The sequence below is a fragment of the Lagopus muta genome, chromosome 4 (genome assembly GCF_023343835.1).
Source record: "Lagopus muta isolate bLagMut1 chromosome 4, bLagMut1 primary, whole genome shotgun sequence".
NCBI classification, from domain to species: Eukaryota; Metazoa; Chordata; class Aves; order Galliformes; family Phasianidae; genus Lagopus; species Lagopus muta.
In genome coordinates, this window is record NC_064436.1 from 47,158,649 (window position 1) to 47,183,371 (window position 24,723).

General features: G+C 40.1%; 1 protein-coding gene across 8 annotated transcripts in view; it reads right to left on the bottom strand.

The window, feature by feature from the left end:
* Window positions 1-3,895: 3,895 nt before the first annotated feature.
* The window catches only part of GABRB1 (gamma-aminobutyric acid type A receptor subunit beta1), a 91,402-nt gene continuing 70,574 nt past the window's right edge, over window positions 3,896-24,723 (bottom strand). Inside the window, exons 6-12 of one of the 8 annotated variants that reach the window (XR_007376560.1) lie at window positions 11,329-11,463; window positions 11,086-11,238; window positions 10,059-10,300; window positions 8,935-9,068; window positions 8,660-8,842; window positions 8,045-8,210; window positions 7,621-7,926 (exon numbers count right to left, since the gene is read on the bottom strand). Coding sequence is in view for 3 of the 8 variants with exons in the window: in XM_048942586.1 (XP_048798543.1) it covers window positions 5,118-5,477; window positions 10,059-10,300; window positions 11,086-11,238; window positions 11,329-11,463 (890 nt within the window). In the remaining 5 variants the exon portion in view is untranslated. The other 7 variants (XR_007376559.1, XR_007376558.1, XM_048942586.1 and 4 more) reach the window with 7 other exon arrangements.

Consider the following 24,723-nt stretch of genomic DNA (forward strand, 5'->3'; position numbering starts at 1 on the left):
CTACTCACTAAACTCAGAGCCTTTTGTAGATGCTAGAAAAAAATCAGTCCTACAGCCCTAAGGAGTATTAGAGTGATGGAACAGTTGAGGTTGGTAGGGAACTCTGGAGGTAATCTGGTCCAGCCTTCCTGCTCAACCAGTTGGCTACTGAGGTTTTTGAATACCAATTGTTCAAAAATAAATTATTTGGAATAGTTTGGTGTTTTCTGAACAATAAAAGGCCAGAAAATGTTGAAAAATCTGCTACATATCTGGCTGATCGCAGTTTTAAAAATGCAGATATAAAACAGATATAACTAAATGCTCCTTCAGACGTTGTCTTAATAATACAGAGTTGTAAATGTGTACAAAGCTGCATTTTAAGTTTAGTAGCAAGTTATGTCAAATGGATTTGTAATTACACTAGAGGCATGCTGTAGTATCCCATCTTTAGTGTCATCTTTTGTTTGTCCTTCCCTTTACTGCAGCACTGAACAGAAAAGGCTGCAGAATGGTTTTTCAGTTGTTATTGTTTAAAAAGATGAAACAATTTCTGTTACGTTTTGACAGTAATTAAGGTACAGTGAGTTGTTTTGTATGTAAATATTGCATTTTACTGCAAGGGTATTGTTCATGTAATCATACATATGTTTTTTGATAGTGAGCAAACTTCAGTAATCTGTGAATGGCTGAAGAGAACAGTTAAGAACTAGGACCTGAAGTATTGCTGTCATAGGTTAGCAGTTGAAGAAACACACGTGCTGACCTTGAATCTCTACAGGGAAGCAAGCCTTCCTGTTTTGGGCACATAATGGCCTCCAGTCAGTTGAAAGGAAATTGACTAAACAGAATAAAGAAGAGCAATTTCTCCTCTGTGCTTCGCACCCTCTAGCACAAGATTGTTTTGTTCTGTCTCTGTTCAGAGAAATGGGTACTTCTCAAGCAAGAAAGGGCTGTCTCAGTGACATATGTTTGTATTGTCTTGTAGAACAGCACAGATTAGAAGGGGCTTTAAAAGGTCACCAGGTCCAATCTTTTGATGGGAAAAAGGAGCCTGGCTGCAGTTGTATAGCAACATGGCCAACCTCTGTTAGCCAGTTGAAAATTTCTGAGGTCTGGAGCAAGCTTTTCTGGTAAGCATATTGATGTCATTGTGCTTTTATCTGAAAGGAACAGTAACTTCACTAGCAGTTTGAATTATGAATTAATAATGAAATATTAGGGGAAAAAAGGGATTTTTCCTTGTCTGCTGTTGGAGAATGCTTTCTTAAGTGCATCAAGTTAGCCTTTTTTTAATTATGTTTGGCAGTATTCCTTCTATACATTTGCTCTTTGTACCTACCTCAAGACCTCTACAGAATCTACAGAAAGAACAAGAGACCAAGTCATGATGTAGAAAAGCAGGCAAATCTCACAGAGTCATTCTGTGGACTTTTACAAGGCACTATGGTATCACAAGGTGCTGGGACATCTGGAAAGTTTACTAACTAGAGGCTGCTGCATGTCTGCCGGGGTGGCTTTGGTGCTGGACTGTGGGGGAATGTATTCCTAGCATCAGGTCATACGTGGTTAAATAGGTCTCAACAGCCAGCATGACGTTTCAGAGATGTGAACCATCAGATGGATTAGCTCAGCTCTCAGAGAACTGCAAATTGTAGACATGTTACCATTCTAACATCATCAGCGTTCGCAGCACTTGCTGTTTCAATCATAATTTAGATGGAATACTGCTGAAGAGAAGTAAGGCTGGTATGAATCTAGAAGATTATTATAACTGTGAAAAAATAGTTTTAAGAGCATAAGAACTGATGAACCCCATTTCCCTCTGGATCTGGGTACAGAATTATGGTCCCATGTGAATTCCCCAATGATTAGTAAGGCTGGGGTTCCCTTCCAGAGAAGAGTGATGGATTAACAGCTTTGTCCTCTGTTCTGATGAAACTTGTGTGAATGTTGTTCCACACAGGCCCTTACTCTTCTGTTGCCTTTAGTGTGAAATTGCCAGTGGAGTGAAATATTACTGGCAGACTCTTGGATAGGTGCACGTACTTACACACATGTAGTGATAGTAGAAGATTGATCTTTGGGAAACCTAGCTAGGAAGGAATTCCAATTCAAGTTTTTTTTAAATCTAGTAACATTCAAAAATTGCATGAAATAGCTGCATGTATTGTAAGGGAGAGCTTAGCTGAAATCTAATTAACAGCACGTAATCTACTCTGAGCTGGAAGTCTGTTCCTGAGGAGTTTAGAGCTGAAGTGTTTATTACTCACCTTTATTACTTAAAGCCACTCAGATGACTGCAGCCTATCGCTGGGAAGAGGCTGTGTTTCTTTTGCACTCACCAACTTCCAACAGCAGATGGCAATGGACACAGGCTCCCATATATAGCTGCACTTCTCCAAACCACGTCTCTCATAACCTTTGCTTTTTCCTTACTGACAAGATATTGCTCTAAAGTGAGAAAAGTGAGAAATGTGTTCTGCTTTTTTTTTTTTTTTCTTTTTGCTAAAAACACTTGGGAAAAAAATGGAAAATATGCTAGCTGTTCCCAAGCTTTGGTTTAATTCTCTTTTGAGGCTAGAAAGTACTTTTAGTCTAAATCAAATGTTCCTTGCAATCTTGTGTGTCAAATTCAGTTTTCCCTACCAGAGTCAAGTGGTTAAATGGGCTGGAAGGAATTGTGTTGAAGCCCAAAGATGCTGGCTCTGGGATGAGATATTGCTAACCTGCAGTAAGGGCCTCTTGTCTGTTTTTGTGTAACAGCCGTTAGCCATTGCTGCCAAACCTCCTGCTGAGAGCCCCTGGCTGTTTCCTCACTCTGGATGGTGGCTGGCTTTCAGCTCCCAGCACAGTCAGGGCTGGGTACATACATACTGTACCTGTACCAAGGCTGGGGTTCCTGGAGTTCCTACTGGTGCCCTGTGTTGGAGGACTCATGGTATGGTAAGTTGGACCCTGCTGTTTTGGAATTGCCCCACTGAAGGGGTGTTGCATTGTCACAGTTCTTTGTAAATGACCCATGACCCATCCTCAGCCCTGTTCCTTTCATGGCTTGGTGCTGTGGATTTAATTTATTGTAGTCTACTGCTATTATCTGTGATCGAACAAACTGGGTGACACATAAATTAGAAACTATACGTATCCAGATGCTAGGAACCTACAAGAAAAAAATGTTTAAGACCACTAGAGCAGATCTTTGATCTACAGAAGGCTAAGTATCCTTTATTATTTTATCCTTTATTATCTTGTTTCAGTGTTGCATTGGATGTTGGCTTCACCTATAAGCCGAATGATCTCACTGCTGTAGTGGGAAAGAGGGGTTGTGATATCTCTATACTACTGGAACTGATGTGGCCTTCCTGGGAATATCTTTGGGAAATTAGTGCAATTAGTTCACGTCTTACAATACCAATGTACAGAATGTGTTACTTTCTTTGAATTTATTTCCAGATATATCTGTCTTTGAATCTATTATATTTTGGTTGCTACTTCTGTTTTCATGGACTTTCTTTCTACTCTGCCCTTGACTGTGTCCAATCAGTTGAACTAGTTTGGCATTTCTGAGCTGGAGAGAGGTTAACAGGAACAGGTTAGCATCTGAAAGCTTTTTTCCCTTTTCTCTTTTGGTTTAGATGATATTGAGTGTTACAGTTAGGTGCTATTTCTTAAGTGATTTGCAGACTGCATTTGATGTTGGGTCCCTTTATTACTGATAGCAGCAGATGGATACATATATGCAAAGTTACAGTTTTGACCTTAGGCTGAAGGTACATTAGACCATCAGAAGAGTTTTTGCTGGTGTTTCAGTACCTGTAGCACACAGTGATCTCTTAAATGTCATGGCAACTGTTCCCTTAAAGGTTGAGACAATTTCTGTGCTCCATTGAAGATGGGATGAGATTGAAACCTTGGAATCCACAACAAAACTGATAGACTCAAGTAGCCCACTGGATTAGCCAAGCCAAATGCCTGTTGGCAGCTTCATGTTTTATGTAATAAATGCATTGAAGTTATTCCCATTCTTGGACATTTATCATTCTAGACAGTTTCTAGACTGTTAGAAGGTTTGCTGCAGGTAGGAGATGGCTGACCTACTACTCCTCAGCTGAAGCAGGTTACTGGGGCTCGGCTCCTTGCCTGGGTTTATGTTTGGCAACATGCAGTGGTGTTGGCCTAATCTGAGCTCTGAGAGTGGGAAGAGCCATGTATCCAGCACCACTAGTATGCCTTGAGGATTGGCTATGTCTTCTGTTCTTCATCAGAGTCAGGAAATCTGTAGGACCCTGTGTGCAGAACTCTTGCTTGATCTGTTCCCAGATCTCTGCTAGCTCCTGGGAAGATGTGTTGCCATTACTGGATACAGGAAATCTGAGAGCCAAGAAAACAGTCCGCTTTGGGTCTGGGGTATCCTGTAGCAATTGCTTGCAGGAATTAAGACATTTTCTGATTTTAATACAAAATTGCAGATGGCATAGTTATTCTTATCAATTTCAACTTTGCTACTTTGTGGAAATAACAAAATTCCAGTTAGGTCCAAACCTCTGATTCCATGTCTGGAAATTCAGTGGAGTTTGTCTCCACTTCCCTTTCTTTCCTTTGAAGATCTTGGCCTCTCTGAAATATTAGTTGGCTTATATCTCCTTGAATGATATCTCATACATGAAAACACTTTCAGTAGAACTATTTTGAAATTGTGTGTTGATGCAACAGTTATAATCTTGCAAAAATTATTTCTTCTGGTTTCTTTACACTTTTAATACTTAAATACTGTGACATGATGACTACTCTGAGTCATTTTACTATCTTGTTTGGAAATATGTTGCCAGGGGATTATAGTATGTGGCTAAATTTTATTCCACTTAAAAAAAACAAAAGCAAATGCTGGAGAGTTGTGAGTGATGCATACTGTAGAAATTAAGGAATTTAGTAGTATTCTAATCGGAATGTGTGAGTATGGGTGCTTTTTCATTTATTTGAGAGTTTGCTTTGAAAGCCTAGATCTAGAGGTATTTATTGGATAGGCACCTTACCTTGAAAATCTCACGTTAACGTTTATTGCAGTTATTCATAGCGAAACTGAGACGGAAAAGAAACAAGCCTCAATACGTTAGTGTACAGCAACATTATTGCATACATTACTGTACATAATACAGCCAGTAAGCAACATTGAAAAGAATAAATGTGATGGGAAAGACCATCCTGGACCACTTGTCTATGGAGTTGACATCAGTCAAGTCCGGTATCTTGACTCTGATCTGGGATGCCCTCCTTCGCAAGTGCCCTTTCTGATGAAGCCTACGCCTGTCCAGTGCACTCCTGCTGTAGGGTGCCCTACCAGAGAGGGCCCTTCTGTGCTGCTGGCCAGCACCGTCAGATGTGTGGGCCTTGGGGAACATGGGGCCTTGGGCAACACGGCGGCTCAAGAACACATCCGAGCTGCTGACATCATTTCTTATGCTGAGTGTGCTAAGCAGCATGTCTCCGTGGGGCTCAACCTGTGCCAAGGAAGGAATATCAGTTAGGATAGGTTCCTCAGCCAGCCCGTGCTGTCTCACAGATGGATGGTGAAAATAAAATGTTTCAATCTCTGTCATTTTTATACAGTTTTAGTGCTGTAGGTTAGTTTCAGAAAGAGTTTTTGTAATGGTAAGTTGTTCATATGAAGAACATGTAGGTATATGAGCATTATACTAGTTATCGTATAAAGCTTGTGATGAAGATTAATTCTGGAGAATGAATCTGTTGTAGAGATGGAAATCTCTGCTCCCCACAGCATACCATTAATTTGCTCATCTGCAAACAGACTAAAAATCCATTTTACTCAAGGAAATCTTAAATGCAGTTGCATTTTTTTATCTTTTTATCAGAAGTTGTTATTTCAATTGTGTTTATTTGTGCTGTTGTTTATTACATTGTTCTATGTGCTTGAGAAAAGAACTGGAAACTGCAACTGGCATGTACGTGGCTGGCACAAGCTGTGTTTCAATATCAGTGCTTTTTTTCATGTGCAAGTGACTGAACATAAATGGTTGCATTACTACAAAGGGTTTACTTTTTCACTCATCTTTGGATGAAGATCTTTACTACATGTTTATAGTAAAACCTCGTGAAGATTTCTAAGATATTTCAAATTCCCAGATATTTAAACTTCCACTTTAGCTCACAGAAAGGGAATACACAACAGAAAACAGACCTCTTACATGAAACTTTTAAAACTTGGCCTTGACACTTGCATGTTACATTTGCTTTTGTAAGCTGTGGCCTTGTGCCTGCCCCAAATATACCAAAGTCAAAACCAAGTCTGAGTGCAAATATGTTCATACAAAGGAAAAAAAAAATAAAAAATCACCTGTTGCCAATAGTGCATCACAGTGCCAGTGAAACACCTCCGTGATATGCCTCACTCTGTTCATGCTCTGGTCTTTACCTTTTTAGCAAGAAGTAGAAGAGCTAGGGATTGGTGTAACCTACAGAAATTTTGAAGTGCATTCAAGGAAAACTCCAAGTTGAGCACACAGTCCTCAAGAACTGTGGTGGAAGACAGCTGGAAGGCAGCATGAGATGTGCTACTCTAAGTCCTTGCTCACTGAAAATGAAGAAGTGAGGGAGATGTCTGTAAAGAGCTTTCTAAAAGGAGGAATGAATTTGCCACAGACATAACATTCACTCATTCAGGTTTAGCAACTGATTCTTTACAACACTGTGAAATGAGCAATCACTGGGAATGTCACAGTTCCCACCACCTTGCATATTCTGGGGTAGGGAGGCCAGCTGGTCCCAGACCCATGTGGTTGCAGTATTCATTTGAGATATGGGTCAGGTCTATTAAGCAGGAAGATGCTCTAAGCTAGGGTTTCCTATTCTAGAGGAATCCTTTAACCATAAATGACTATAAACGACTCAAATTCTGACATTTTCTGTGGAAGAAGCAAAGGTCTCAGATTGCCGTGTAAAATTAGATTTTTTTTAATTTTCAGAAGTTTTTGATGGGTCAACCTTTTCTCCTCAGTTTTACCAAATAGCTACCTGAGCTGTCTTTGATTGCATAATCTAATTTACTTTAGCGCTGTAACAGTGGTGACAGCAGTGCAAGCATCGTTAGGCAGTATTATTACTTCTCTCTTGTGAAGACAGCACATAAGTGTTTACAATTTAAATTGATTCACAGAGATTTTTCTCAAATTAATATGCACTGACAGTTTATTACAAACCAAGCAATGTATGAGTTCCTAAACTAACTGTTATGAATTATTCCATTTTTTTTTTAAATGGGTTTTATTTAAATCATTTTAGGTGGCATGAGTTGTATATATCATGAAGCAATTCAGACTTTGAATTGCAAGCTTTGCAGTTCGGAGCAAAGAGCCTTACAAATGCCAGGGGCATCAAAAATCACGTAGTTTTTGCCATTTGAAAGTGTGCATAAATGCGACTTCCTGAAATATCTGTAATGTTTAATCTGTACTAATTTAGCATGGACTTCAGGCTAGTGTGCTGGCAGTAGTATCGCAGAGAAGGGCTACGCTAGAGACCCACAGATAATGTTACCAACCTGATCAGAGATGAGTCCTATTTATCCATAATTATGTTGATTTCCTCTGTGACATCTTCCTTTGACAAACAGACAAGGAGATAGAATCAGTTTTTACATTTTATTCAGAGAAACAGAAAGCTTGTTTAATACATTTTCTCCTGTGTATTAAAATATAAAATGATATGTACTGTAAAACTAGAGTGGCCTTATTTTCACTTTCTTCAGTTTATAGTGCAGAGAACCTCTCTACGTGAAGAACAGCAGGATGATATCAGTTACTGAGTGATCTTTTCTGTGCTAACGTCCAGATCACTTTCCTCTTTTCCTCACGTTTTGGTTAGTGTTTTGATTATCTGGTGAAGGAAGTCAAGCTGGGAGGGTTGCATGTCAGGTGGAAACAGTATCTTCACCTGGCACAAAGACAGGAACCACAGTTACTACCTTTTGTTAGTTATAGGTCCCTGCCTGTATAAGCAATACGCGTTAAGAGTAAAAGGGGATAAATATCCCATAGCTGTGCATACTTACAACTGTACTTCTTTTGAGTTCAGAAGAGGCTCTGCCCTGCTCTGGTACAGATCATCGTAATATCACTGAAATATCTCGAAAGCTGATGGAGAGCAGCTGAGAACTGTCTTCACCTGGATCAGACAAGCTTACTGTGTCCCTCTGGCTCCAACCACGTGCATTCTGCCTGCCAAAAAAAGAAGTACTGCTGTTGAACATCAGCATTGCTAAATAAAGTGAGTGTTCGCAAGGCTACATATTGGTGTCTCCCAGTGGAATATCTAAATCCACTAGTATCTGTTCAGATGCCTGTATCTGCATATGTGTATTTCTGTATGTGTGCATATAAATTGTCAAACCTGCAGTATACAGACAGAAAGCAGTCTGCTCGTTCTCAGTATCAGAATGGAATTCCACCCTAAAGAGTCAACACTACTGAATTATGGTACAAAATGTCCATACTTCACATTTGATTTCAGAAAAATTCTGGCATACGTTTGACAATTTGCAAATCTACCCCATCCCATTCTTGGTATAATCTCTACCAGCACAACATCTAGACAAATGCCCTTCTTTAAGAGCTAGAGCATTTTGTGATTCAAACGAGCTAACCATATACAAAGGAAAAGTGCTCACCTGTGCTGTGACTCTTATCCCAACTCAGCTGTGTGCATTGCCAACACATCACTCTTCACTGTGAACACTTGTGCTTTGTTTCACCCAGGCTGGGTTAGCCTAGGAGCTCTGAAAGAGACTGGTTCCAGTTTGTGGATCTTGTTTTTCTTCTTCCTTGTTTTCCATAGAAACAGATTGACGTATCTGCACAGAACAATCCATAATGGAAATAATGATCCATATTTCCTCAGCTCGGTACAGGATAATATTCTGTGGCCTTAGAGACTGCTACAAACCTGAGCTGAATTTTGCAACTGTTGTAATAGAGCATCTTGTGTACTCGACCAGGAGGTAAATGAAGGTAAGGACTTTTAATGAGCTCAAGATTTTGCTGGGACTGATAGCATGGTGCTTAGCTGCAGTGGTGTGACTGCAAGAACACAGAAAATCCAGGTAGGCACACAATTCTAGGACTAAGAAAACATCAGAATTTCAGAAATTCTTCTTGACATAAGTGTAAAATTACAATAATCTGGTAAGAGCGTTTTATGTTGGTCTTATTATTTGCTCTAAACAGAGAACTCAAATATTTCATCCAAAAGTGATTACCTCAACAACTGCACAGAAGCATATGAGATAGCTTGGATGGGATCCATCCTGATGGAATATGTAGTCAAAAATCAGAGAGTAGAAAGAATTTTTTTTTGGTTCACTACAATATGTATTTTTCACTGAGTCAGACTAAGTCAAATGTAATTAAGGAAAAGTTTATTTCTGAAATTTGGGTGAAACTGGAATAGGTTTACAGAAGTCTGCAAGTGTTCAGTGACATCCTGGTAAATTTAAAATTTTCCTGTAAAGAAAATACCAGGTTGTTTTCTTTTTTAGTTTATATACATGGAAGAGCAGATGTGGTCTGCTTGAATTTAGTCTGAGGAAAAAAATCCTAACATCTGTGAGAGCTGTTATAGTCTGACAGAGTTCTCCTTGAATTCCGTTGGTGTAGGCTATGTTTGAGACTTATTGAAGAAACAGAATCTATCTTTGCTTTCTACTTTTTGGTGATCTTTTAGTGTATAAAAGGGAATGGTATAACAAATGTTTATTCTGTACCACCTTCCATAGCTGAGTCCATCTTTACAGTAGAAGTTGTAAATGTTTGACATTCTTGTACTCCTTTTGTTTTTTCTGTGCTGCAAAGACCTGCATGTTCTGAATAGTCATTTACATATTCTGTAGTTTCTTACTCTGTTTTCAATTGAAGACTGAAACAAACATGCTGCGATGTCCTTTAAAATATTTTTTCTCTAGGCAATTTTAACTGCTTTTGCATGGATGTTACAACTGCATTTCTATCATCATATTCAACAATACTGTCACAGCAAAAGTCAGGTTTGAAATGTTAGCTTGAACATTTTACCTGGACCCTATGTGTTTCCAGTCTGCTCTTCTTGCCTGTCTCTCTGCCTGCTGCCTTTTTTTGACGCTGGGGTCCTTTCCCAAAGAATATATAGTTTACAAAAGCATATTCCAGCAAGGCCAGAAACACAAACACAAAGCATCCCATCAGGTAAACATCAATTGCCTTGACATAGGGAATCTTTGGCAGTGTCTCCCTAAGGTGGGTGCTGATGGTGGTCATGGTCAGCACAGTTGTGATTCCTGCAAAAGAAAGAAGTGGATATTGGTGGGAAAAAATGGTGAAGAAGATATGAGAATAACAGCGTTGCCCACCATGCACTTGTAATGCTGATAGCTTAATTATGTGATCAGATCCTTAACATCTAAGGGAATGCTTTTCCCAGAACTGAAAAGATAGATGTCACTGGTGGGAACTTGCCCTTCCTTACCTTATGTATCTTTCTGATCCTATGTAGCATAAACAAAGAATTCAGATGTCCGTGTTGAAGACACGATGTATTTATGTTGTAGTGCTAGCTGACTTGGATAGCAAAGTCAACCACTATGTGAAGAAATAATTCTTCATTTTCTTAAGGCAGTAGCTCTGCTTGGCCCAAAGACTAGATTACATTGTCCTAGGGAAAGGGATTAAGTAACTAACTTAAGAGTGCAAGCATAGAATTGAAAGAAGGTAGTGTGGCTTTATAGTAAAATGATCTTTGGTAAAGAGAAAGTGAAATGCTTGTGTTAATACAACTTTTGCTATTAAAGGAATGCTCTGAATTAAAGCCTTTCACAGCATGACTGTGTTATGCATTTTAGTGTATATATTTTTGTTGTTTTTAGCTGGATGAAATTATTTTTTAGTCTGCTCTAATCACATTTTGTTAATGCATCTAGATAATAGCTCTAGACACAAATGTGATTAGTTGACGGGTGTCAAAATAGAGGCCCAAGAGTGATGGGTCAAAATAGAGGTAGGACAAAATGGTTACCTGGCATTATGATTTGAAAAGTACATTGTAGTGATTTACAAAATAGCTTACCAAGAGAAACTCTGGCTGCAGAGGCATCATAATTGATCCAAAAAGATACCCATGACAGAATTGTGATCAACGTGGAAGGCATATATGTTTGCAGAATGAAGTAACCAATATTTCTCTTAAGCCGGAAGCTAAGTGATAACCGAGGATACGCTCCTGAAAGAATGAAGCCAAATAATGAGTGATGCCTAAGAAAAGTTAGACGTTGCTATCTGGGAGAAGCTTTGTAAACCAGCTGATTCTTACCTGTTGTGAACTCCACTCTCTTTGATACCATCTTATAATCAACGATAGAAAATTGTGGGAGCTCAATGTTACTAACTCCAGTTACTGCAGACTCTCCATTCCAGTAAAATTCAATATCATCAGTAGTGTATCCATCTAAAACAGAGACATAGTTTGGCTATTGATTTTTCTTTTAGGTTTATTACTTAGCTTAAATAGTTGTGTTTGAAGTGGAAGAAGCTGTTCATGGTAAGGAGTTCAGTTTCATGTATGAAATTTCTGCTCTGCAGAAGCCACTGCCTTCTTTGTGCCCACGGGAAACTTCTGAGCATGGAAAAAGACAAGAGAGATAACAGGGAAGGAATTTAGATCTAGCCAAAAAGATCTTTAATCTTAATCTTCAGGCTGGTGAGCCTCATCTCTCTCCCTCAGAAGATCATGGAACAGATCCTCCTGGAAGACATGTTAAGGCACATGAGGGACAAGCAGGTGATCCACGACAGCCAGCATGGCTTCATGAAGGGAAAGCTGTGCCTGACAAATATGGTGACCTTCTGTGATGGAGTGATGGCATTGGTGGAAAAGGGAAGGCAATCAATGTTATCTACTTGGACTTCTGTAAGGTCTTTGATGTGTCTCCTGCCACATCCTTATCTCTAAATGGGAGAGAGATGGATTTGAAGGGTGGACTATTCAGTGGATAAGGAATTGGTGAGAATGTCACAGCAGGAGGGTTGTAGTCAATGGCTCTACATCCAGATGGAGGCTGATGAGTGGTGTCCCCCAGGGGTCTGTCTTGGGACCAGTTCTCTTTAAGTTCTTTATCAGTAACATAGATTATTAGATCAAGTGCACTTTCAGAAAGTTTGTTATGATGGCAAGTTGAGTGGCTCAGCTGATATGGCAGAAGGAAGGGATGCCATCCAGAGGGACCTTGATAAGCTCAAAAGGTGGACCTGTGTGAATTTAATGAGATTTGACAAAGTAAAGTGCAAGGTTTTTGCACTTGGATCAGAGTAATCCCAAATATGTATGCAAACTGAGAGAAGAGCTCCTTGAGAGTAGCTCTGCTGAGAAGGACTTAGGAGTCCTGGTGGATGAAAAACTTAACATGAGCCAGCAGTGTGCACTTGCATCCTAGAAAGCCAATGGTACCTTGAGCTGCATTAGAAGAGTGCTGGCCAGCAGAGTGAGCGAGGTGATCATCCTTCCCTACTCTGCCTTCGTGAGACCCTGAATATTGCACCCAGGTCTGGGGCCTCCAACACAGTGAAGTTGTTGAGCTTTTGGAGAGGGTCCAGAGAAGGGCCATGAAGATGATCAAAGGGCTGGAGTATCTTTCCTCTAAAGACAAGCTGAAGGAGCTGGGCTTATTCAGTCTGGAGAAGAGGGGGGGAAACCTCACTACAGGCTTTCAGAGGAGTTTTAGAAGTAGTATTTAAAAGGAAATTATTAACAGGATTATAAACAGATTATATGCAGGAGATTATAAACAGGCGGGAACTGGTTACATGGACAGATAGTGATAGGACAAGGGGGGATGTTTTTAAACTAAAAGAGGGAAGATTTAAATTAGATGTCAGGGGGAAGTTTTTCACTAAGAAGGTGGTGAGGTGCTGGAACGAGATGCTAAGAGAGGTTGTGGATGTCCCATTCCTGGAGGTGATTAAGGCCAGGATGGATGGGGCCCTGGGCAACCTGACCTAGTACCTGATCTAGCAGTTTTAGACCAGGAAAGATGATTCCAGAAGAATTCAGAAACCTGTACTATACACTGACTCTGTCTGAGCTATAGTTACCCCCTTGGAATTCATACAGCATTTCATATTTTAACGAGACCATGCCATCACTGATCTGCAGTTAACATACAGTGTTTCCTATCTATTTAAAAACTAGTACATTTCATCTCTGTTCTTTTAACAGTGATGACTATTTTTCATTTAATTAAAAATTAATCTGCCTTTCTGCCATTGTTAGCATTTTGAAATATGTTTCAATCAAGCTCAGTAGTGGCTGAATTTTAAAATCTCCCAGTTGATGATGTTTAGAACAGATTTCTACTGAAGGAGAGAAAAACATCTCATCTAATTTTAGACTTTTCCTTCAGGTGTGAGTTGTAATCAGGTTTAAATCATATAACACAGGTTAAATGGAGGAGTTTGAACTCAAAGTTTTAGAAAATGTGACAGTGGCACAAACTATAGCACCAGAAGCCTCTGCAGAGTTAGGAACTTGACCATATGCGTACTGGTGATGTCTCTTCTAGCTAGAGAAATCAGACTGGAGATGACTTTTCCTATGGTAGTTCCTCATCTCCGGAAGGTTGACCACATGCAAAGCAGATCTGTAGCTACCCTGGGGACAGTTGGAGGAGACAAACCTTGCTGCTGGGAAGGATGGACCACTGAGTGAACAGCAATTTCTGATGCAAACACACTACAGTGGATTGAACAAGGTTCAGTCTTAATTGTGAGGTGTTCCATAGCTTGCTGATGAAACTATTTGCCAATACATGTAATACAGATTACTGCTGTTTACTTAAACTTTCAGTGCCACCCATTGCTTATGATAATTGATTTGCAGTAACCCGTATCAGGTCCTCACTGCTGGTTGGCTTTTTGGTGCTGTCTGGCAGAAACCCAGACTCTTCTCATTGACAGTGTTCAGGACAGCTGCTAGGTGTGGGGTTTCAGTGACAAGGCCCACACACCACGAGGCCAGGACAAGCCTGGTGTTGGATGTGATGCCAAGTCTGCTTAAAAATGCCAGGGAACTCTTAACTTCATTTTCATGCAAATCTTTATTTTAAGAATGTCTCTTGAATATTTCCCAAGACCCTGTGCAATAGAGGAAATGGCAAGCTATCATCTCCTGCTGAAAGCATATTGACTATCTGTCACCTTGGTACCACACAGACATTCTGTATGTGAGCTAACAGGCATAGTTACTATTTCATCTTTAGGAGCCAGTGCTAGGAAGAAGGGTGCAGGAACAGCCCAAAATTTCATGGGTACTTGCCTCAGAGAGCCAGGACAAGGTTTAGATGTGAGAATCAAAGGATCAGCTTCAGGGCATGGAGGAAGGTGATGAACTTGATTCTTCTACCTTGTACTATCCCCCTTTCCACACTGCTCCCTCCAATTTCTCCCCCATTTCTGCCTCTTGTCAGGGCTTAGCATGCACTGGCTGAGGGTAGAGCAGCCTCCAGTGCTCAGAAAGCTATGGCTTTGTTCCTTTCCCTGAAGGGCGAATTTCTATTTACTTGTTAAGGCCAAACCAGTACCAAATAAACACTAGAAATATCAGAGGGCAGATCTCAACAGTGAAAAACAGACCTGCCTTGCTACTTAAGGACTGCACCATGTTGCCAGTGCAGTGTGTAGTGTTGCTGGTCTTCTGCAAAAACAGTTTACCAGAGGTTGTAACAGAGGCACATGTGCTTCTCATTTCCCTTGGATAGGCAAATTCAGTGCCTCTGGCTAAATTGCTGCTGCTGCTGTGGTAGAGTTACAAAGCTGTAAACTCTGTGGACCAGTACCAGAAGCCTTGCATGGAAGATTTTAGCTGCTCACAGACCAACCCTGATGTCAGGCCATGCTTTTCAACTTTACAATCTTCCAAACACTGCAAAAATGAATCTGGAATGCTTCTAACATGCTGATTTGTCTACTGAATTTCCTCCAGTTAGAGCTTGGGAAATTAGGAGGAAGAGTCAGTGATAATTTTCATTCAGGGGCATTCATTTCATTCATGGTTGCATTTAGAAGAGTAATGCTATGATTCTACGATAAAGAATCCAGCAGGAACTCTTCCTGCCAGTTTTGTCTCTGATGCCCTACGATTTTTAATGCCTTTTACAATGTGCATTGCACTTTTCTCCAGGTGTGTGAGAATCATTGCTCTCCTGTCTTATTCTGGCTCACGGATGCGAGGCTTGAAGGCTGCAGGTACAGCTATAAAATAATCTCACAAATGCGGAGCGCGAAATGAATCCCACTGAACTGCCCTACCGGCACAGGTTGATCTCATTCAGTGCAGTGCATTCCCCCAGAGCGGGGCCGCCGAGGCTCCCCAATGACCACTAGAGGGAGCCCGCTCACCGCGGAGCGCTGCCTCTGCCCGCGCTTCCTCCGCAGCTCCCCACGGCCCTCCCGCCTTGGTCTCCTCGTTAATCACAGATGATGACGGCTTTTTGTTTGTTTGTTTGTCTTTTTTTCTTTTCTTTTTTTTTTTTTTTTTTCTATTATTAAAAAATGTTTCTGTGAAAATTATTTGTTTAAGCCTTTGTTTGCTTGCTAGATTCTTCAAAACCACTAAAACGCCAGCTATGCTGGGGTTTGGTTTAAATAACATCTGGAGAGACAGGATAGGAACCTTTCAATACTTAAAAGAGGGGGACTATAAGAAAGAAGGGAACAGACTCTTTAGCAGGGTCTGTTGCAGTAGGACAAACAGTTTGGTTTCAAACTCAAAGAATGGAGATTTTTGTTGGATATAAGGGGGAAGTTTTTTACAGTAAGGGCAGTAAGGCACTGGAACAGGATGCCCAGAGAGGAGCTGTGTGCTCCGTCCTGCAAGACATTCAAGGTCAGGTTGGATGAAGCTCTGAGCAACTTCACATAGCTGTAGGTGTCCCTGTTCACTACAGGGGAGTTGGACTGGATGGCCTTTAAGGGTCTCTTTCAACTCAGAAGATTTTATGATTCTATGAAAATATGTTCTATTGCTCAACTCCAGATATTAAACTTCTGCTTCCTAGAAAATAATGTCTAGGAATGGTAATGCAGTCCTTCGTGTGTCAATGCTTCATTTTGTTTGCTTCTCGACCAGCAGCTGAGAGCTTGACTGAAAACACTTAAGCAGAAGTACCACAAGTCTAGAAAGTAACTGGATTCAAGCATGGCAATAAGTAGATTATATATAAATCTTGCTGATTGCAGAAAAGAAGTTTTAGAAATGTTGCTGACACTGTGATAAAGCAGAGGTTAACGGTGTATTACTTGTTAATGTCACCAGGCTGTTCTATTTTCTACTCCAGCTCTTACCTCTCAAATACCTCTGGGATAAATAAAGATTTATATTACATTAACTTCACAAATAAAATCATAGTTGTACTCATATCGCCAAATTCCCCAGTGCTGTACAAATGGAGACACTTTTTCTGTCTGATTCTCCAGGGAATGTAGCTCTGAAACAGCAGGCAACAGGATCTCTTCCTTAGGGATCTGACTCTAATAGCTCATTTCCAAAGAATATTCTAGGCTGTGAGACCTAAGCCTTCAGTCTTCTGTAAGGGAGAACCCACCCTTCTACCACTACTGAATCATTTCTTTTCTAACAACTTGGTCGTGGTTGCTGAATGCATTTTTAGAGTATGATATTTCTTGTTTCATATTATTAGTATTCCTATGACTGTGTTAAAGAAGATAAAGCATTTTTTTTTCTGCACACTGTGCAGAAAATCCAAACAATGGTAAATTGATAGTTTTAACCTAAACCCAGCATGGAATTGCAGCACCATGTATCTGAAGATCACCTTTGGAAAGCAGTATTACCAGTTAATATCTGGGCAGTAGAATTGCTTGAAATGGCTCCCTGTTGCTGTATTAGAGTGGATGTTTATAGCTGATTTTTTTTTTTCTGTGAGATTCACTGAGGAATAAAAGCTGATCTGAGGGAAGGCAGCCTTCTACTTTCTATAGGCAGATGGCAGATTGTAACCAGGGACATGAGTCAGAATTTAGCCTAACAAGTACTGACCCAAATGAATAGTTGGTTAGATTGCTGCAGTACTACAAATTGTCAGTTATTTAAGAGGGTTTCTCAAGTGAAAATAAATTTAACATATGGGAGAATCTCTTCCATCCTGGTTGGAGACACAGCTTCCCATCCGCTAGAAGCATAAAATAAATGTTATTACTGTATAAAGTCACTCTTGCAGAATCGTAATCTAGTTCAGGAAGAGAATTATAGCCTTGTGTCTCTTTGCAAACCTTTAACACTGATTCACTGCTATTTGCTATCTTTTTTTTTTTTTTTTCCCCTTTAATGTTTTACATCTCATTTGCCATTGAGGCTTGATACAAGATTGAAAATCCTTTTGGAGAAGAATTGCTTGTTTTTTGCTTAATACCCCTTTAATGGCTAACACAGCAGGGCTCCTCTGTGTTACTGCAGTCCCAATAGATGGAAATGTTTCAGAGCTTTGTCAAGTTTTCTGGAAGAGTCCTACAAGTAGTCAGACTTGTACTACACATTTAATTCTCATTAGCTATAAACAATCAAACCCCGGAATTACTAGGAAAGACATGGAGAGGAAATGCAAAATTTTTTGTTTACACTTTCGTGTGCTTTCTAATCCACTTTGTGCTATATCTGAATGAATCTAAATAAGAATGCAGTTCATTCTTTCTTAAAAATGGGTGCATTAAATTTGATGCAAAGAAGGGCCACTAGCATGACTGAGGACAGACTTGGATTCATGGGAAGGAGGACTTGACTCAGCCTTGATTCTTCAGTATGGGGCATGTATGAGTGGAATGAGAGAATGTTGTGATGGTAGCTTATGGATTTGTAAGTTAGCAAAGTAGAACAGGAAATTATTATTTGCAATCTCTTACACCACTGGACCAAGAAGATAACAAATGGAATTGCCTGAAGGCTGATTCAGAAAAATAAAGGGAAAAGCAATGTGCAGACGCACTGCAAAACTCATTGCATGAGGTGATGTGCTGCTGAAAGTTTATGTTTGTCCAGAAGTGATCATATATTCATAGAAATCTCTCTAGGTTATTAATTATAATGCTAGTATTTCTGACTTGAAATAACAGATTGGAGAAATTTCTGTTCTCACTTCGTAGATGTGTTTTTGGCCACTGTCAGAGACAAGGTGATTCCTGGCAAGACAGATTTTCCACGTCAGTACAGACATTAAGCATCGTGATATGTTCCACCACTTTCAGATCGGTCTGTCTGGTGTCTCTCATGTCTCTCACCTTTACAACTCATCTTTTTAATTCATCAATAGAGTGATGACTTTTAGCCTAATGTTGAGAGCCTCTAACTCTACAAATCTTCGTATAACTAGCATAAATTATATTGTGAATGGGAAATCTTGTTCCTGCCCATGCATTTTGCAAAGTAATAAATAACCTGTCCATGATAACACAGCAGCCAAAATGACACCAAAAGCTTGGTTTTCTATATCTGAATAATTTAGCAAACAGAGTGTGAGATGTGACTTGAGGCATTTTGATGACTTACTGTCTCAGAACTAGCAACAATTGTATTTCTTTTTAAACTACTTAAATTAAGCAAATGTACAATATATGTTCCAGACTAATTAATAATTGGGCAGTGTCTACTTGTACAGACTGGATAATTGTGTAATTGTACACAGAATACATACATATCCACTTGCTTTTTACCAATTAGCCTTGATGAGTACAGCCTTCAGACATTAATTTCTACATACTTTTAGCTATCTTCTCAGCTAGTAATCTAGCTTCAGCAGCAGTGCACCTGGGAGTTATGGATGGGATTGCTCAGTTTGTCAAGAGTGAACAACACTTCCTTTGCTATCTGAAAGGGTTTCCACACCTTCACACTAACCAGATGAGGATAACCTGTGTTCAATGGAGCATGTTTTGTGTAGAGTTTTTGTCTTTCCACCCCTTGCTTTGCTGCTCTTTCTTTCTCATCTGGAACTCCCTACACAGTGTGTAGCTATGTCCTTCTGAACCATGATCTGGGATGTGTTTTTCTGACTTGTGTTGCTTTACAAAGTTAAAAAGAGAACAACGATATTTATTTGCACATTATGTAAACATTAGCAACACAGATCCTGCTGCTTAGTGTTCAGTTAATTTAGTTCAGTCAATACTGCATGGTACATAGTTTTGTGTGCTCATATGGTAAACACATCTTGCCCTTGAGCGCTTGGTTAATTAAGATCTACTTCTAAGTACTCCTGTTTTGTTGCCAGGCAGATTCTCCCAAATTTAGGTACAGCTGATGTGCTCCACAAAGAAGCCACGTGAAGTTCATGTCCATCTGTTTTGCACTCTGCTGTGTCAGGCCACAACCTGCTCTTGCTGAAGGCAGCAGGGCCTCTATTTGAACTGCAACACTGCATGTTTTCACTTATGCCAACATGACTCCTGCAAGTACACCTTACATTCTCATGCACTACTTTTGTCCCCTTCAAGGGAAAGTATATCCAGATCTGTTCTTGATAGATAGATTTATAGCTGTGATGAGGGGAGGACTGAATTCTGGTCTTGGTTCTAAAGAAAGCACTCATTAGTTAAGAAACACGTATGACATTGTCTTCTCCTGAGGAAATTTACCCCCCTGAAGCATGGAGATAAACCAGTGTCATGTCAAACACCTTACATGTACTGCAGTTCACAGCAAAGCTAAGGAGTGCAAATTACAGGCATTTCAAAGGCTGCCTGTATTGCAGAGACTGAATTTGTGCTAGCAACAATAGGGAGAAAAATAGCAAATAGCAAAACTGTAGTACAAAATTAACAAGGTTTTGTTATTGCTAAGAAAATGTTTACAAAATATGCAGTAATTTTTCTCTACTTAGAAGTAAAGGAGCAGACTCTCCTACATGGTGATGTGAAAACCTTCTTAGTATATTCAGCTGTGTGCGGAGGCAGGTGTGTGGCTCATTGGTAGGTTAATGTGGGGTGATGATGAGGGGCGGGTGCTCCAGAGAGAGAGAAGGCTCAAGATCTTGTAATCAATGGACTCTGAACAAATTTCTGTGTGCCTCTTCTTGTTAATACAAATTGCAGCCCAAGCTAGCGTGTGAAATATTCAAATTGAGGGTTCTGTTGCTTTGACCTTAAATGTGAATTCAAGTAAGGTTGTTGTGCTCTGTCTGGTTTGGATGAGAAATGATAATGTGTTAAACAACCACGTGTTTTTTCAGGAAGAGCTCCCTGTAGGCAATTTAGAGTTCATAGGCACTTACAGAATATCAATGAGTGAGAATGGAGAGAGTATACTGAGGAGACTGGCCACGTATTCTAAATTAAATGTTAGCCTTTGGTGATTTTAGCCAAAATTGCTAGGTGGGAATAGGTATACTGGCCAACAATTCAGCAGTGTTTAGGTGCTGCTTCATTTGCTCAAATCTATATTTAGAGTAATTGTGCAGCCTTTCAGTTTTCCCATCCATAAGCAGACCAGATCCTGGCATCCATTGTCTACTATGAAATGAATCATTGCCTTAACTCCATTTCCAGCTGCAAGGTAATGAGCAATACAGTGCGAAACAGTCTTGGACTTCAGTGTTAACAGATATTGCTAAGACTGAGGGAGAGAAATGTGCACCTGTCTAAGGAGGTGATCCTTGCATGACCAGGCAGATGAGACTCGGTGGTCAGGAAAGCCAGAGCTGCTGTTTCAAAGGCTGCTGATTGCCAGAAAAGATAAATTCATTCATACTAATATTATTTTTCAATGAACTTCTCAAACAAAACTGAAATTCTCAGTATGTTCTTGAAATTTCCTATGCACTGTGGTTTGCTCATAAAGAATAATACTTCTTTGTGCAGTCTGCTTTTGCACTTTTTTTTTTTGGCTTTGCATTTGTGCAGAAGATGAATAGCTTAAGATAAAGCTGATAGAAGTGGTAGAAGAAAACTAACAGAAGAAGCTTTAAGAATTCTATAAGAATTCTATCTGATGGACTTATGCTAGCAGTTCTGCAGATTGGATTCCTGGCACTTGGAGGACCTGAATATGTGGCCTACTCAGTAATAAACCTGTTCACACTCATGCTGTGCCAGATTGGGTAAGAAATCTTTCTGCATAGAGACTTGAGGCAATATGTTTTTCTTATTTGTATTGCTGTGATATCAAGGAGCCATAGGTACAGATGAAGACATAGAGTGAATTGGCACCAAACAGAAAATTTCTCAAGATTTATTGCATCTGTGAAGTTGGATGCATTTGGAGCAAGAATTTATTCTCATGGGTTGAAATGAATCCCAGAGTACCAAAATCTTTCAGTTTGTCCTGGATTCTGTTTTTTACAGCAATTCACACCTTGGCAGAAGGCAAGTAAACACATAAACTGTACTCAGGTTTGTAACATCCTAGGACAATCACATTATCTCAAAGCACAACATGGCAGCTCTACAAAAATCATGACTTGACTGGGTTTGGAGATTATTTTTTGCTGCTGCTCTGATTACAGACATAATGACTCATGTTTCCTAAGAAATCATCCCCTCCTCTAAATGAGCCCCTATTTTCAAGATAATCTCAAAAAAGATGTCGCTGTTAGATTGATCTGAGTTCTGGAACAGATACCTCCCTCTCTCCATAGTGCATCAAGTTCAAACATAATTTGAGGGTGGCTGTGTGTTTTAGAGCAGCTAAAGGGTTTGATCAGAAGCAGAAGAGTTCTCCACTCTATACTCTCATAAACAGACAGCAGTTAAAGAGGATAAAACCTTTTTCTCTGGGGCTGGAAGTGCCTATGTAAAGTGACACACACTGGGGCGAAGGATCATGGCTGATAGTTATTATGAGGGAGTAAGGGAATCTGACACACAGGTGAATGAGAGAAGCTCTTCATTTATGGATGAGGCAGAATCTGAGAACTGTGGGGGGTGGAAGCTACCCTCATCCAAAAATGTCAGAAAGATCAAATCTCTTGAAAAAAGAATAGAGCTGAGTTTCCTTCCAGTTTTTTACCTTTTGTATCTGTAGGCATGTAAAGGAAAAGTTGTCTGTGAAAGCTTGGATTTAAGACAGGTTTTCATCTTTAATAAAATAGAACTTTTTTTGAGATGTTGGTTCTTACATCACTGGTAGTTCATATGCAATCATACTGTGGATCAATGCAGTATTCCTCAAACAGGGAGCTGTGATAAATCTATTCAGATCTCATCCTGTCAAACGGCTCTGTGCCAACAGAGGCAATAATGAATGTTTAGATATGAACACAGTTGTTTCTTTCGGCAACAAAGCATCCAGAGGTTCAAGTGGGATATTTTATTGATTGACTGTAGTATCACTGTGAGCTTGTTGCTCTTCCATTTTAGCATTATATGTATTTAGTGTTATGTCTGTTTCACTGTGAAGCAGAGACAGCCATAAAAACAATGGAGTCAAGGTGGAATTGCCATTTTCTGTACTGTTGCTGATTAAATAAATCTTCGTCTTTCCTCCAGCTCAGCCTTTTCAGGCTCCTCTGGGCTCACTGAGATCTCCCACACAAGCAATGTGATTTGTAGGAGAGTGCTACCAATTAGGCTAATACATGGCTCAATGTTGCGATGTTGATTCCTGAATCATGCTGCAGCATTCCGGTTGTCATAGAGACACAGATTTTTAAGGCCAAAGGGACCATTCTTGCTAATCATTACAGACTTCTTGTGAAACATGTGGCAACTTGCCAATGAGTAAATAGCTGTGCCAAACTGGAGCACAGCCTGGCCTTACCTCTCCTGTGAGTGTGAAACACGTTTCACTTAAGTCTGCTGGAGAGGGACCCCGATGGGGATTTGGTTTATTGTCAGAGTGATGCTGTCTGCAAATCATTTTTCTGCTGAGTGAAGGCCAGATGCAAGTTTAGGCCAAAAGATCATGCCATGACTGTGATACCGGAACTCAAAGGAACAAAGAGTGTAAATAAGTGTCCCACCTGGTCTCCCAGGTGGTACAGCAAGGCCAGCTCTTGTGTTGCTAAGAAGGAATGCTGGAATGCTGCAGCTGGCTGCCACTATAGACCACAGCCAGGCTATAGCATCTTGGTATGCCCTATCGTAATCCTCACTAGAGCCTGCTGGCACTGCAGAACTGAAAGCTAGGGGATTTAACATCCCAAATTGCCATCCATCAGAGCTCATGTAAGGGTGCCAAGAAACCTGGGTAACCTCCAATCAGGCATTAAGCTTCCTATTTGGAAGGTCTGCTGAGCCATGAGAACTGGGTTGATATAGATCCCAGCTCTGCTGACAAAGCAATTCCTGTCACAAAATCTCTTGCTTTCACAGAGACAAATTTCTCGTGGCCATCACACTGTCAGACACTGAAACAGATTTAAAGCCTTCATATTGTCTCCCATCTGCTTCCACAGAAGTGGAGTAAGGTGAAGTACTTGAGCAAAGCAGTTGACTATTTGTGTGAAGGAATATGTACAGCCAAAGTGGTGTTCTCTGCCTGGATGGATGCATCTCTCTGTGTAGGAATAGCTTCTATCAGCCTATAAGATAGCTTCAGGAAAGCCAGATTTTTAAAATTTATTTATTTATTTATTTATTTGTTTAAAGTTAAAGTATTCTATGGGCTAAATATAAGCATGTATCATCACGTCTCTGGCTGATCCACTGGAGAGATTAGATAGTAGGGCAGTGTTCTTATTCTTTGTGCTCTTTTCCAATTCCTGCATCGCACAGCTGTTTCTCTGCTATTAGCATTGCTTTATGTTAGTCACCAGTGAGTACTATTAAGGCCAAGTCCTAATGCTCTAGATTTTGAAAGAATCGTCTCTGGTTAATTCCAGCAGAATCCCTGTGAGATATAATGACTCTGCCTTTCTGTTTACGAATAGAGTTGCTGTGAATGCACTGAGCTTTTCAGGAGCCAAATGAGTCTCCAGATTTCTTGGTTTCTATGGCAGGAAGCACTCTAGAGCAGGGGGAGGACTAGCTCAGGTGCCATCTTCCTGGCACCCTGTTGAAATGGAAGAGATATGACAGCTTTCATTTTGTTGAAGAACTATGGGAAGTGAAAGGGCAGTGTAGCAGCCCCACTTTCCTTGTGCACGAGTCTAGGAGAGCGAGTAACAATCCTGGTCTGCTCAAAATCTCAATGTTTTTTTTTTAGGGTCATCTAACAGCAGAGGGAGGAACACATTGTTCATCTTGGCCTTGGTCTTGGAATTTATTTTTCTTCCAAATTTTTGCTTGCTGTTTCTGTTGCACTCATGATAGCATCTTCAGACATGTATCTCCCTGCAAGTTGTGTATTTACATCTGCAGATGAGTGGATATCAGTTTAATAACTACTTCTGTTTAAGTGAAGGATTGGATATTTTATCATCTCATACTTTAGTTCTTATATTCTGCCTTTGTCTTCTTGCTTAAATTCCCGATTTTCATGTGCAGTTTCTGCAGACATTGAATTCTCCCTATAAGTATTTCACTTTGGAGCTCACTTACACTGTCTCTCCTGATCAGATCTAATTTAAAGGGTGGGGCTGAAGAAAGAGCGTTCACTTGGAAAGAACATTTAAGGCATATAATTGAAAAGAGAAGATTCTCTTGTTGCAGTGCTTTAATTGACAGAAATGAAGTCTTAATAGTTTTTACCAGCTAAAGATCAGGCCTATTTCTTCTTTATTACATTACATGCTGTTGTCAGCTACTAGATTTAGGGCTATCGATATTG